Genomic DNA, 16289 nt, shown 5'->3' on the forward strand with positions numbered 1-16289 from the left:
CCAGAGCAGCGAACAGTTTTGACTGGGCTGAGCGGGAACTGTACCTCCTCAGTGGTAGGGAGGCGAGCAGGCCAGAGGTGGATGAACGCAGTGCCCTTGTTTGGGTGTAGGGCCTGATCAGAGCCTGGAGGTACTGAGGTGCCGTTCCCCTCACAGCTCCGTAGGCAAGCACCATGGTCTTGTAGCGGATGCGAGCTTCAACTGGAATAACACAACATGTTGGACGAGAGAAGAGGATGGAAGAGAGGTGAAAGGGGATGAGATAAAAGAGGGAAGATGTGAGGCTGTGGAAAGAAAAAGAAAGTGAGATAGAAACAGCGGGAGAGAGAAGACAGGAGAGAAACTGAGAGCCAAACATATAGAGAAACATACTGAGAGAACACTATAAATGAGGACAGTACAGACTGCAGAGTTTTACACAGGCTAAAATCAGCAGTTGGATGCCAGGCCAAATGAGAGCTGCCCAGCAGGTAGTGTGATGCAGCAGAACTGAATTTACTCGGAAGCAGAGGCAGAGCAGAACTTTCTTTATCTTCCTCTCTCTACCATCTCAGAGGGCAATAGCTTCTGTAAAGAAACATCCCCCATTTTTACCCTTTATTGATGAGCGGTTGTAGACTCAAGTGGTAAGAGTGTGATGCTGGCAACCCCATGGTTGTGGGTTCAATTCCTGCAGGGAACAGATGTGCATACTGATAGTGAAGTCAGTCACTGAGTAATGTCAGGAGTGTAGGTGTTCATATGGCCTTTCCCTGTGAGATTAGTGTTGCTCTGATACGATACGGATATTTGCTCCTTCCTCGTCTAGACATGATATTGTGTCTGGATAGTCATGCATGCATAGATTGTCATCTTAGGTGCATGTCCCACTACCTTCTGTTTTGCTTTTGTGATCCACCCCATCCCCCAGTGCTTTCTTTGGGACAACTGAACAGGATACAGCATGTGACAGCTGACATTGACTTAGAAATACCCATCATTCACAGACAAGCATGTGCACATGACCACATCCACACATACAGACTGAGTCTCGTCCCAGTGATATGAGGGATTATACTGTCAGTCAGGGTGAATACACAGCAGGGGGGGGCTGTCTGCCATGTCAGATACTGAGACAGCCCAACTTAAACAGACATGACCCTGAACTTTGGCGACTAGTAAGTATTTTTTAAACCTCCCACTTTGAGCTGGATGTGTCAATGTGTAGTTCATACATGCAGAATTACCGTCTTACCTCAATTAGCAATGTTTGAAAGCAACTGTTTACTGTAATCTGTGTGGCTCCATTTTCCCTCCACTTTCCCCCATGTTAGCCAGCCCCCAAACAATTTGAGTTCTAGCCAATGAGCTTTAGCCCCTCGCCATTTCATTGACTGCTAGCTAAATGCACACACAGCAGAGTGAGAGAGAAAGCAATGATGTGGGGCACATATCTGCACATACAGTATGTGACGTAGTTCTCAATTTTCCGGGGACCACTTTTGGCTCATGAGCGCTACTTTCAGAACTACTGGCTAAAAGTACCAGATAATCTCTTTAAAGGAGTTAAAATTGACAGTTTTACTATATCCCACTTTTAACAAACTTGTGATACGATGGATTTGGGTTTGAGGTCTTTTGTGTTAGCTACATGCATGCAGTAAGAAAAAGTACATACAGTATGTATTCACTCACTAACTGTAAGTCTCTGGATAAGAGCGTCTGCTAAATGACAAACATGTAACATTGAGGATTGGCAGGCATTTGCATAACAGAATGATTTGGGATATCATGACCTTCTTTCAGCCTTTTGACATTGCCTAGTTTCCACAAACTGCAATTAAACTTGAAAGTCACCTTGCTACCCTGTGCTGTTTAGAAAATGAGTTCTACTTCTCGATGCACACTGTTAAATAATGCAAGAGCTTCATCATCAATAACTGGAACGTCAGAGGCATCCGATTAATGGTCTGCCCGTAAACTCTGACACACGCACTCTTCCCACTGGGCACAGACTTACAGTTTTCCACAATTGTTTACACACGTTTGCTGAATCACTGGGCCATTTTCCCAAAACTCTAAACACAAAACTCTACAAAACTCTAGCAAAAGCAAACACTGTGTTCAAAACTGTTTTCTCTCTTTCCAAAATGTTTTTTTTGCATCAAAATGACGCACACATGCGTCATAAGAAGAGATCTGTCTACCAACCAACACACTGATGTGCTCAACACAAAACACTAGTATGAATATCTCATCAGTAGGTTTATGCATTTTCAGTGTTACACTGTAGCCGGTTGTAAAAGATTGTTACAGTAATGTATACCTACTCAAATATACATAAATAAACACACAAATGCAATACAGTAACAAAAACATTGTCATTTATTTCCAAAATGCAATATTTTTGAACACTTGAACACTTGTGCTTTCTATACCCAACAGGAGAAAACCAGGAAAAACATGCAGTAAGATAAAGGGTTTTCTGTACAAAAAAATGTAGGTTCATTCTTTCAAAACTCTAAACACAAAAATACAAAAACACATGCAAAATGTAAGAAAAAAGACATTGGGCTGCATCCTGCCTCTTATTTTGGTCTGGCCGCAGCACATCATCTACATCACAAGCCATGTTCTCCCTGGTTAAACAGCACATCATCTACATCACAAGCCATGTTCTCCCTGGTTAAACAGCACATCATCTACATCACAAGCCATGTTCTCCCTGGTTAAACAGCACATCATCTACATCACAAGCCATGTTCTCCCTGGTTAAACAGCACATCATCTACATCACAAGCCATGTTCTCCCTGGTTAAACAGCACATCATCTACATCACAAGCCATGTTCTCCCTGGTTAAACAGCACATCATCTACATCACAAGCCATGTTCTCCCTGGTTAAACAGCACATCATCTACATCACAAGCCATGTTCTCCCTGGCTAAACAGCACCTCATCTACATCACAAGCCATGTTCTCCCTGGTTAAACAGCACCTCATCTACATCACAAGCCATGTTCTCCCTGGTTCAACAGTGGGGACAGAATCTTCTGGAGTGACGGATCCAGCCGCCGAAAGCCACCACATCAACTTCACCACATGCATTCTCCATTGCCTGGAGAAGAGGCATGCGTGCGAGTGGATGGCGGTCATACACCTTCCATTGCCATGCCCCCCCCAAAAATAGGGTTTGGGAATGGGGAATATGGTGGGAGGTATAGCACAATAAATTGTGGGTGGTCGATGACCAGTTGCAGACCAGAGCAGCTCGGTGGAAACTCACGTTGTCCCAGATGACAACACACCTGGGCTGCTCTGATCCACCCCACTGATCGGCTGGAATGAGGATGCCATGCAGTGTGTCCAGGAATGTGATGAGAAGGGCGGTGTTGTAGGGCAAAAGGTTGGCATGGTGATTGAGGACTCCTTGCTGGCTAACGGCTGCGCACATGGTTATATTCCCTCCACGCTGTCCAGGGACATTTACAATGGCACGGTGGCCAATAATGTTCCGTCCCAGTCCCCTTCTTTTGGCTCGGTTGAAGCCAGCCTCATCAATGGTTTATATAAACGTGCTGAATTGCAGCGGCATCCAGCTCCAAGACTCTCTGAAACAGACAAGACAATATGTGAGATAGACCTAGAGCAGTCAATATGGTGAGGGACAATACACTGGATTACAGTACTGTAATGTATCTATACAGTGCTGATATGATAGTAAATTCACAGTATAGTACTTACTTGGACATATTCATAGCGCTGTTCTTTAACCCTCTGTGTTTCTCTCAAATGGCTCCCTGTAAACATGTTTCATCTGGATTCGGGTGTGCTCTAATACACGGTCCAATGTAGACAAGACCACCTGGTGAATGCCATTGAATTTTGTGTTGTCTGCAATTATGTGGTTCTGGATTTCTCCTAGTCTAATGGTATTGTTTGCCACCACCATGTTCACAATAGCGGTCTCCTGTTCTGGTGTGAACAGCCGGTGTCTTCCACCATGGCCTGGCCGTCTCTCAGTTCTGGTGTGAACAGCCGGAGTCTTCCACCATGGCCTGGCCGTTTCAGTTCTGGTGTGAACAGCCGGTGTCTTCCACCATGGCCTGGCCGTCTCAGTTCTGGTGTGAACAGCCGGTGTCTTCCACCATGGCCTGGTCATCTCTCAGTTCTGGTGTGAACAGCCGGTGTCTTCCACCATGGCCTGGTCATCTCTCAGTTCTGGTGTGAACAGCCGGTGTCTTCCACCATGGCCTGGTCATCTCTCAGTTCTGGTGTGAACAGCCGGAGTCTTCCACCATGGCCTGGCCGTCTCTCAGTTCTGGTGTGAACAGCCGGAGTCTTCCACCATGGCCTGGCCGTCTCTCAGTTCTGGTGTGAACAGCTGGTGTCTTCCACCATGGACTGGCCGTCTCTCAGTTCTGGTGTGAACAGCCGGTGTCTTCCACCATGGCCTGGTCATCTCTCAGTTCTGGTGTGAACAGCCGGAGTCTTCCACCATGGCCTGGCCGTCTCTCAGTTCTGCAGAAGATCCACAAATATGATATGATTGGTTACAGTAAGCTAAAATAAATATTTTCTTTCAATATGAAATGACGTTACTGTAACATTGGCCAACAATCACTGAGTAACATAGACCTACTGATATGTCGGACTACAGTATACATACATAAAGAGCATAGTGTAGATGGTAAGTAACTTACCAGTTCTCATTTCTGAATGTATGGATGATAGATGCAACCGTGTAGCGGCTCAGGTTGGGCTGAGCTCTCTGCCCAGCCTACCTCATACTCAATCCATGGTTGAGCACATGGTCAACCAACGTGGTCCTGATCTCATCTGAGACAACTGTCCTTCCTTGTCCTCCTCTTACTCTCACTCCTTCACCTCTAGCTCTTGCTTCACCATTGACTTCCATTTTCCTCCAGAACAGGAGAGCTCATCTGTGGCCTTTATTAGCGCCAAAACTCTGATTTCTAAGTGAACAATTCAGCAACTAGTGTTTATTTTTTTATTTCACCTTTATTTAACCAGGTAGGCTAGTTGAGAACAAGTTCTCATTTACAACTGCGACCTGGCCAAGATAAAAACAAAGCAATTCGACACATACAACAACGCAGAGTTAAACATGTAATAAAAACATACAGTCAATGATACAGTAGAAAAGTCTATATACAGTATGTGCAAATGAGGTAGGATAAGGGAGGTAAGGCAATAAATAGGCCATGGTGGCGAAGTAATTACAATATACCAATTAAACACTGGAATGGTAGATACAGAATATACAGTATATCACAAAAGTGAGTACACCCCTCACATTTTTGTAAATATTTGAGTATATCTTTTTTGCTACAATGTAAAGTAGTGAGTGTACAGCTTGTATAACAGTGTAAATTTGCTGTCCCCTCAAAATAACTCAACACACAGCCATTAATGTCTAAACCGCTGGCAACAAAAGTGAGTACACAATTAGCCATTTTCCCTCCCGGTGTCATGTGACTCGTTAGTGTTACTAGGTCTCAGGTGTGAATGGGGAGCAGGTGTGTTAAATTTGGTCACTGGAAGTTCAACATGGCACCTCATGGCAAAGAACTCTCTGAGGATCTGAAAAAAATGATCGTTGCTCTACATAAAGATGTTCTGGGCTATAAGAAGATTGCCAAGACCCTGAAACTGAGCTGCAGCACGGTGGCCAAGACCATACAGCGGTTTGACTGGACAGGTTCCACTCAGAACAGGCCTCACCATGGTCGACCAAAGAAGTTGAGTGCACGTGCTCAGCGTCATATCCAGAGTGATGCCAGCATTGCTGCAGAGGTTGAAGGGGTGGGGGATCAGCCTGTCAGTGCTCAGACCATACACCGTACACTGCATCAAATTGGTCTGCATGGCTGTCGTCCCACAAGAAAGCCTGCAAACAGTTTGCTGAAGACAAGCAGACTAAGGACATGGATTACTGGAACCATGTCCTGTGGTCTGATGAGACCAAGAAACTTATTTGGTTCAGATGGTGTCAAGCGTGTGTGGCGGCAACCAGGTGAGGAGTACAAAGACAAGTGTGTCTTGCCTACAGTCAAGCATGGTGGTGGGAGTGTCATGGTCTGAGGCTGAATGAGTGTTGCCGGCACTGGGGAGCTACAGTTCATTGAGGGAACCAAGAATGCCAACATGTACTGTGACATACTTAAGCAGAGCATGAACCCCTCCCTTCGGAGACTGGGCCACAGGGCAGTATTCCAACATGATAACGACCTCAAACACACCTCCAAGACGACCACTGCCTTGCTAAAGAAGCTGAGGGTAAAGGTGATGGACTGGCCAAGCATGTCTCCAGACCTAAACCCTATTGAGCATCTGTGGGGCATCCTCAAACGGAAGGTGGAGGAGTGCAAGGTCTCTAACATCCACCAGCTCCTTGATGTCGTCATGGAGGAGTGGAAGAGGACTCCAGTGGCAACCTGTGAAGCTCTGGTGAACTCCATGCCCAAAAGAGTTGAAAATGATGCTGGCCACACAAAATATTGACACTTTGGGCCCAATTTGGACATTTTCACTTAGGGGTGTACTCACTTTTGTTGCCAGCGGTTTAGACATTAATGGCTGTGTGTTGAGTTATTTTGAGGGGACAGCAAATTTACACTGTTATACAAGCTGTACACTCACTACTTTACATTGTAGCAAATGTCATTTCTTCAGTGTTGTCACATGAAAAGATATACTCAAATATTTACAAAAATTTGAGGGGTGTACTCACTTTTGTGATATACTGTGTGTGTGTGTGTGTGTGTGTGTGTGTGTATATATACGTGTGTGTGTAAACATTTACACCTGTGAGGAGTGGGTGTTGTCAATTGGTGTATAGAGCGTTGCTTTCCAAAGGGACTGAAGAGATTTTAATTTTGAATGTTGTGCCTAATGTAGAGAACTGTGTGTAGTGTTTTGCAGAAAGTGTGATATAGAATTGAAAACTGAGTGTAAAGCAGGAATTGTGCTTGCAATTTTGCAGACTTGGTTTAGGGATTTGGTACATGAGTTTCAGGTTTCGGTGATTTGCGTTTCAAGTTCCAATTTTAGTGTGTAAACAATTGGGAAATACTGTAAGTTCAACTCCAATTTTTGATTTACATTTAGTTCAGTTGTCAACTAACGTGAATTCAACATGAAATCAACCAAACATTTTTCCCTGTCATTGGATTTAGGATAAAGTTGGGTGGGAACGAAATTCCCTTAGGTTGATGACTTTTTGCAAATCCAATCTGTTTTCCACGTTGATTCAACGTGATCACATTTGGGTTGAAATGACATCGGTAAAACTATCTGTAGAGTTTAAAATGCGGAACACATTGAACTGTAGATTTTTCGGTACATGAAAACTTCATCAAAAAGTACATTTTGTGTGCACCACGTCATCACAACCTGATTTTTATCTGCAACAAGTCCGTTTGGTGGAAACACAACACTGATGGGGAAAATGTGCATAAAATATTTACCTCCATGAAAACAAGCCACCCTGGATGTAGAAAGAGGAGAGCAAGCAGAGACCCCAGGATGCCTTTATGAGTGTGTCACGCTTGATCGTTTCCTCCAGAGAGCTTTTTGGCACCCCCTCTTCCAGTACAGTAAGTGTTTATGGTGATGTATATCCTACGGAGTATACCACAGCTAAGGAGGCAGACCGTATATTTCTCTAAATGGCTATTTACTGTTTTGAGGCCAAGCGATAGGCCGATGTCAGTATACTTAATTTCTTTGGGGTTTGCTATAGAGAATATCACAACCAAACGATTACAGGGATGATATCACAATGTAAATGTATGCTTATCTATTGATACTGGGGAAATATGACTTTTACCTCTATTGGTACTGGGGAAATGTGCCCTTTACCTCTATTGGTACTGGGGAAATGTGACTTTTACCTCTTGGTACTGGGGAAATATGACTTTTACCTCTATTGGTACTGGGGAAATGTGCCCTTTACCTCTATTGGTACTGGGGAAATGTGCCCTTTACCTCTTGGTACTGGGGAAATATGACTTTTACCTCTATTGGTACTGGGGAAATATGACTTTTACCTCTTGGTACTGGGGAAATATGACTTTTACCTCTATTGGTACTGGGGAAATATGACTTTTACCTCTATTGGTACTGGGGAAATATGCCCTTTACCTCTATTGGTACTGGGGAAATATGACTTTTACCTCTATTGGTACTGGGGAAATATGCCCTTTACCTCTATTGGTACTGGGGAAATATGCCCTTTACCTCTCTCTATTGGTACTGGGGAAATATGCCCTTTACCTCCTCGGGGAAATGTGGTACCGGGGAAATGTGCCCTTACCTCTGGGGAAATTGGTACCGGGGAAATGTGCCCTTTACCTCTATTGGTACTGGGGAAATGTGCCCTTTACCTCTATTGGTACTGGGGAAATGTGCCCTTTACCTCTATTGGTACTGGGGAAATGTGCCCTTTACCTCTATTGGTACTGGGGAAATGTGCCCTTTACCTCTATTGGTACTGGGGAAATGTGCCCTTTACCTCTATTGGTACTGGGGAAATGTGCCCTTTACCTCTATTGGTACTGGGGAAATGTGCCCTTTACCTCTATTGGTACTGGGGAAATATGACTTTTACCTCTATTGGTACTGGGGAAATATGCCCTTTACCTCTATTGGTACTGGGGAAATATGACTTTTACCTCTATTGGTACTGGGGAAATATGACTTTTACCTCTATTGGTACTGGGAAACATGTACTGGGAAATATTACCCTTGGTACTGGAAATATGCCCTTTCTCTATTGGTACTGGGGAAATATGCCCTTTACTCTACTGGGGAAATTGGTACTGGGGAAATATGCCCTTTACCTCTACTGGGGAAATGGCCCTTTACTACTGGGGAAATATGCCCTTTACCTCTATTGGTACTGGGGAAATATGACTTTTACCTCTATTGGTACTGGGGAAATATGCCCTTTACCTCTATTGGTACTGGGGAAAAATATTACTGGGGAAATTTTACCTCTATTGGTACTGGGGAAATATGCCCTTTACCTCTATTGGTACTGGGGAAATATGCCCTTTACCTCTATTGGTACTGGGGAAATATGCCCTTTACCTCTATTGGTACTGGGGAAATATGCCTATTGGTACTAGGAAATATACCTCTATTGGTACTGGGGAAATATGACTTTTACCTCTATTGGTACTGGGGAAATATGACTTTTACCTCTATTGGTACTGGGGAAATATGACTTTTACCTCTATTGGTACTGGGGAAATATGACTTTTACCTCTATTGGTACTGGGGAAATATGACTTTTACCTCTATTGGTACTGGGGAAACATGCCCTTTACCTCTCTCTATTGGTACTGGGGAAATGTGCCCTTTACCTCTATTGGTACTGGGGAAATGTGCCCTTTACCTCTATTGGTACTGGGGAAATGTGCCCTTTACCTCTATTGGTACTGGGGAAATTACTTTTACTGGGAAATATGACTCTATTGGTACTGGGGAAATATGCCCTTTACCTCTATTGGTACTGGGGAAATATGACTTTTACCTCTATTGGTACTGGGGAAATATGCCCTTTACCTCTATTGGTACTGGGGAAATATGCCCTTTACCTCTATTGGTACTGGGGAAATATGCCCTTTACCTCTATTGGTACTAGGGAAATATGACTTTTACCTCTATTGGTACTGGGGAAATATGACTTTTACCTCTATTGGTACTGGGGAAATATGACTTTTACCTCTATTGGTACTGGGGAAATATGACTTTTACCTCTATTGGTACTGGGGAAATATGACTTTTACCTCTATTGGTACTGGGGAAACATGCCCTTTACCTCTCTCTATTGGTACTGGGGAAATGTGCCCTTTACCTCTATTGGTACTGGGGAAATGTGCCCTTTACCTCTATTGGTACTGGGGAAATGTGCCCTTTACCTCTATTGGTACTGGGGAAATATGACTTTTACCTCTATTGGGACTGGGGAAATATGCCCTTTACCTCTATTGGTACTGGGGAAATATGACTTTTACCTCTATTGGTACTGGGGAAATATGCCTTTTACCTCTATTGGTACTGGGGAAATATGCCCTTTACCTCTATTGGTACTGGGGAAATATGCCCTTTACCTCTATTGGTACTGGGGAAATATGCCCTTTACCTCTATTGGTACTGGGGAAATATGCCCTTTATATTGGTACTGGGAAATATGACCTCTATTGGTACTGGGGAAATATGACTTTTACCTCTATTGGTACTGGGGAAATATGACTTTTACCTCTATTGGTACTGGGGAAATATGCCCTTTACCTCTATTGGTACTGGGGAAATATGCCCTTTACCTCTATTGGTACCGGGGAAATATGCCCTTTACCTCTATTGGTACCGGGGAAATGTGCCCTTTACCTCTATTGGTACCGGGGAAATGTGCCCTTTACCTCTATTGGTACCGGGGAAATGTGCCCTTTACCTCTATTGGTACTGGGGAAATGTGCCCTTTACCTCTATTGGTACTGGGGAAATGTGCCCTTTACCTCTATTGGTACTGGGGAAATGTGCCCTTTACCTCTATTGGTACTGGGGAAATATGACCTTTTTTTCTGCTGTGCATTCCATGTATGAGCATAAAACAGTCTTATATTGTGTTTTTTGTTGTTATTGCATAATCAATTATATGTTAATTCACTGCTAGCTAAAGCTCTTTGCTATTCATTGTGTCTCTGTGGAGACCATGAATCAAAAGACGCTGCATATTGAACATGGTGATAAATGTTGATGAATACACCTCAGTATATCTGATGTTACATCCTTTAACTATCCCTCTTCTTCTTCTCCTCTGCCTCTCGTTCTACCAGGAAGTAGAGGTCAGTTTATTTCTTCATCTATATTCTACCCATCCCTTTTTCTTGGATGTCTTTTTTGAATGCTTGTAACTCACTTTCATTGTATCTGTTTCTCTCTTTATTGCCATTTACACTCTCTCTACCCACCCTAACCTCTCTCTCTTACATATACTGTACATCTCACTTTCATATATCTCTCTTCTTTCTCTTCTCTCTCTCTCTCTCTCTCTCTCTCAACTTGTCCATTTTAATGAGAACGATTCATGTTCTAATTAAGAATAAAAAGTAACAAATACAATTGAAAGACCGGTCGTATGTTCCACAAACGGCGCTTCAGTCCCTATATAGTGCACTACTTTTGACCAGAGCATATAGAGTAAGTAGTGCACTGTATAGGGAATAGGGTGCCATTTGGAACACAAATTCTTTGCAAGATATTTCTGGTGCAGTACTATAGTAAGCCATGCTGTTTGTTAGATCCCCATGCAGACTCATCTGGACCCACAGTGTCTGCGGCCCAAATGCCACCGTATTCCCTTTATAGTGCACTTCTTTTGACCAGGGTCCATAGGGCTGTGGTTAAAAGTAGTGCACTATATAGGCAATAGGGTGCTATTTTGGACGTAACCAGTGACTCACTCACTCAGTTAATCATGATGCTTCTTTTGCTGTGGGTTAACCTGGATCTCTCTGTCTCTGCAGGATGACTATGTGAGGACCTGGGATGAGAATCAGGGAGGCTCTAATGAAAGTAAGCCCCCCCCTCAGTTCTTTAACATACTGTATATTATACATCTATTGTACTGGTGTAGGATCTTAATTAGAGACAGTTTACTACAGCAGGAAAATAATCAACTTTACTTAGGAAGATTCAGCACCACCACTTTTGAGAAATAACCTGAGAGTGATCATGTTATCCATTATATTTACCTCAATTTCATCAAGTGGTTAGTTGATCGATAAAACATTCTCATAGGAAACAAAAACCGAGCTCTTGAAAGCTGACTAAATCAGTATACAGCTAGCTAGCCATCCATCTGAGGGACAGGTCGGCAACATCGCAGGGATCATTGCCAGGCCAGGAATTCGGGGTTGACGATCACTTGGTTTATCAGACACGACAATGTCCATTAGAATGAGAGTGCACCCAGATGTGCTTCAGCCCAGGTCACATAAAAAGGTAACCAAAAGGTGCACAACTGAGGTATCACACACTACACTGGTGTTTTAGACAAGGCAAGATACATGTTTGTTTACAATCCAATTTGTATTCTAAGGTCAGATGCTGTACACACGTGACCTCAGTGAAAACGTCAAGTGATGTTAGAGATGTTAGCTCGCTGTAACAGCAGCCGTCTGACTATCTTTCTCCCTGAGGAGGTTCTGAGCTCTGCTGTCGACCAACTACCAATCAACATTGAGTAGCCTAGCCTGTCTTCTCTTCTCTGCTCTCCTCTTCTCTGTCTTTAATTGAGCCACAGGCCGATGGAGTCATGACCTCCAGGTTTCATTCCAAATGGAACCCTATTGCCTATAATGGTGCACTACCTTTATAGTAAACTGTATATGAAAAATAGTGCCATTTGGAACACAAGCTTGAAGTTGTGTCCATCACCATTGTGTCTTGATTTGCAGCTCAAATAAAGTGGTGGGAATAGAATGGCTGAGTCCATTAGTACTGCTATATCTCCCTGAGCTTAATTAGCGGGTAATTATGACTTCTTGTAGAGGTCTGGAGAGAGAGGGGGAGAGAGGGGATGAGGGGGAGGGAGAGATTATACGTTCTACTATTGTGTTTTCTTGCTGGAGTCTATTTTGTGACATTGTATTTTATAATATTGTCAATAATTGAAATATCAAACAATGCTGTAGGAATTGTTGGAGCTCTCAACTTTAATAGAACTGATCTTTCTCTCTCTCGCGCTCCTCTGAGGGGCCCCAGTGTTGAGGATCAGCGTGGCAGACGTGTTGTTACCTATCCTTATCACCTGGAGGCAGCCCGTCAGGAAGTCCAGGATCCAGTTGCAGAGGGAGGTGTTTAGTCCCAGGATCCTTAGCTTAGTGATGAGCTTTGAGTGCACTATGGTGTTGAACACTGAGATGTAGTCAATGAATAGAATTCTCACATAGGTGTTCCTTTTGTCCAGGTGGAAAAGGGCAGTGTGGAGTGCAATAGAGATTTCATCATCTGTGGATCTGTTGGGGAGGTATGTAAATAGAAGCGGGTCTAGGGTTTCTGGATAATGTTGTTGATGTGAGCCATGACCAGCCTTTCGCACAGGGACTATGATGGTCTGCTTAAAACATGTTGGTATTACAGACTTGGACAGGAAGAGGTTGAAAATGTCAGTGAAGACCCTTGCCAGTTGGTTAGTGCATGCTCGCAGTACACATTCTGGTAATTCTTCTGTCCCTGCGGCCTTGTGAATGTTGACCTGTTTAAAGGCGCTCCGACACATTCCAAGATCGCGTAGCAGTTCAGACATCTTTGTCTTGTCGTGTCCGTGTATATATATTTTTTCCCCTCCTTCGTATATATTTTTTATATTTTTAACCTCAGTTTCAACAATACTCTCCTGCAACCCGCCTCACCCAATTCAAATCAAAGTTAATTTGTCACGTGCGCCGAATACAACAGGTGTAGTAGACTTTACAGTGAAATGCTTAGTTACAGGCTAACCAATAGTGCGAAAGAAAATGATTTAGCACCTGATTTTGTGTGTGTGTGTAAGTGAATAAATAAAACAAGAGTAAAAAGACATTTGAAAATAACAGTAGCAAGGCTGGTTAGTCAGCCTTGCTACTGTTATTTTCCACCATTTGCAAATAAATTCATTAAAAATCCTACAATGTGATTTTCTGGATTTTTTTCCTCATTTTGTCTGTCATAGTTGAAGTGTACCTATGATGAAAATTACAGGCCTCTCTCATCTTTTTAAGTGGGAGAACTTGCACAATTGGTGGCTGACTAAATACTTTTTTGCCCCACTGTATATGATGAACAGAGAGTAGCAGTAGCGTAAAAGAGGGGGTGGTGGGTGGTGGGACACAATGCAGATGGCCCGGTTAGCTGATGTGCGGGAGCACTGGTTGGTCGGGCCAATTGAGGTAGTATGTACATGAATGTATAGTTAAAGTGACTAGTTAAAGATAAACATAGAGTAGCAGCAGCGTAAAAGAGGGTTGGGGGGTGGCACACAATGCAAATAGTCCGGGTAACCATTTGGTTACCTGTTCAGGAGTCTTATGGCTTGTGGGTAAAAACTGTTGAGAAGCCTTTTTGTCCTAGACTTAGCACTCCGGTACCGCTTGCCATGCGGTAGTAGAGAGAACAGTCTATGGCTGGGGTCTTTGACAATTTTCAGGGCCTTCCTCTGACACCGCCTGGTGTAGAGGTCCTGGATGGCAGGCAGCTTTGCCCCAGTGATGTACTGGGCTGTACGCACTACCCTCGGAAGTGCCTTGCGGTCGGAGGCTGAGCAATTGCCGTACCAGGCAGTGATGCAACCGGTCAGGATGCTCTCGATGTTGCAGCTGTAGAACCGTTTGAGGATCTCAGAAATGTTTTGTTTCCTGAGGGGGAATATGCTTTGTCGTGCCTCTTCCTCTACTGTCTTGGTATGTTTGGACCATTCTAGATTGTTGGTGATGTGGACACCAAGGAATTTGAAGCTCTCAACCTGCTCCACTACAGCCCCGTCGATGAGAATGGGGACGTGCTCGGTGCTCCTTTTCCTGTTGTACACAATAATCTCCTTAGTCTTGGTTACGTTGAGGGATAGGTTGTTATTCTGGCACCAGCCGGCCAGGTCTCTGACCTCCTCCCTATAGGCTGTCTCGTCATTGTCGGTGATCAGGCCACTGTTGTATCGTCAGCAAACTTAATGATGGTGTTGGAGTCGTGCCTGGCCATGCAGTCGTGGGTGAACAGGGAGTACAGGAGGGGACTGAGCACACACCCCTGGGGAGCTCCAGTGTTGAGGATCAGCGTGGCAGATGTGTTGCTACCTACCCTCACCACCTGGGGGCGGCCCATCAGGAAGTCCAGGATCCAGTTGCAGAGGAAGGTGTTTAGTCCCAGGTTCCTTAGCTTAGTGATGAGCTTTGAGGGTACTATGGTGTTGAACGCTGAGCTGTAGTCAATGAAGAGCATTCTCACATATGTGTTCCTTTTTGTCCAGGTGGGAAAGTGTGGAGTGCAATAGAGATTGCATCATCTGTGGATCTGTTTGGGCAGTATGCAAATTGGAGTGGGTCTTGGGTTTCTGGGATAATGGTGTTTATGTGAGCCATGACCAGCCTTTCAAAGCACTTCATGGCTACGGACGTGAGTGCTACGGGTCTGTAGTCATTTAGGCAGGTTGCCTTTGTATTCTTGGGCACAGGGACTATGGTGGTCTGCTTGAAGCATGTTGGTATTACAGACTCAATCAGGGACATGTTGAAAATGTCAGTGAAGACATTTGCCAGTTGGTCAGCACATGCCCGGAGCACACGTCCTAGTAATCCATCTGGCCCCGCAGCCTTGTGAATGTTGACCTGTTTAAAGGTCTTACTCACGTCGGCTACGGAGAGCGTGATCACACAGTTGTCCGGAACAGCTGATGCTCTCATGCATGCCTCAGTGTTGCTTGCCTCGAAGCGAGCGTAGAAGTGATTTAGCTCGCCTGGTAGGCTCGTGTCACTGGGCAGCTCGCGGCTGTGCTTCCCTTTGTAATCTGTAATAGTTTGCAAGCCCTGCCACATCCGACGAGCGTCGGAGTCGGTGTAGTTTGATTCAATCTTAGCCCTGTATTGATGCTTTGCCTGTTTGATGGTTCGTCGCAGGGCATAGCGGAATTTCTTGTAAGCTTCCGGGTTAGAGTCCCGCACCTTGAAAGTGGCAGCTCTACCCTTTAGCTCAGTGCGAATGTTGCTTGTAATCCATGGCATCTGGTTGGGGTATGTACGTACAGTCTCTGTGGGGACGACGTCCTCAATGCACTTATTGATAAAGCCAGTGACTGATGTGGTGTATTCCTCAATGTCATCGGAAGAATCCCGGGACATGTTCCAGTCTGTGATAGCAAAACAGTCCTGTAGTTTAGCATCTGCTTCATCTGACCATTGTTTTTATAGACCGAGTCACTGGTGCTTCCTGCTTTAATTTTTGCTTGTAAGTAGGAATCAGGAAGATAGAATTGTGGTCGGATTTACCAAATGAAGGGCGAGGGAGAGCTTTGTACGTGTCTCTGTGTGTGGAGTACAGGTGATCTAGAATTTTTTCCCCTCTGGTTGCACATTTCACATGTTGATAGAGATTTGGTAAAACTAATTTAAGTTTTCCATTCATTAAATTCCCGGGCCTCTAAGAGCGCCGCCTCTGGATGAGCGTCTTCCTGTTTGCTTATGGCGGAATACAGCTCAATGAGCGCAGTCTTAGCGCCAGCATTGGTCTGTGGTGGTATGTAGACAGCT

The 16289-nt window shown here is 44.2% G+C and overlaps 1 protein-coding gene across 1 annotated transcript in view; it reads left to right on the forward strand.

Annotated features, from left to right (window-relative positions):
• The window catches only part of LOC115134979 (testican-2-like), a 92658-nt gene that overhangs the window by 30025 nt on the left and 46344 nt on the right, over positions 1-16289 (forward strand). Inside the window, exon 2 of the mRNA XM_029669121.2 lies at positions 11535-11583. Coding sequence (XP_029524981.1) covers positions 11535-11583 — 49 coding nt within the window. The remainder of the gene's footprint in view (positions 1-11534; positions 11584-16289) is intronic.

The sequence above is a fragment of the Oncorhynchus nerka genome, linkage group LG10 (genome assembly GCF_034236695.1).
Source record: "Oncorhynchus nerka isolate Pitt River linkage group LG10, Oner_Uvic_2.0, whole genome shotgun sequence".
In the NCBI taxonomy this organism is placed as follows: Eukaryota; Metazoa; Chordata; class Actinopteri; order Salmoniformes; family Salmonidae; genus Oncorhynchus; species Oncorhynchus nerka.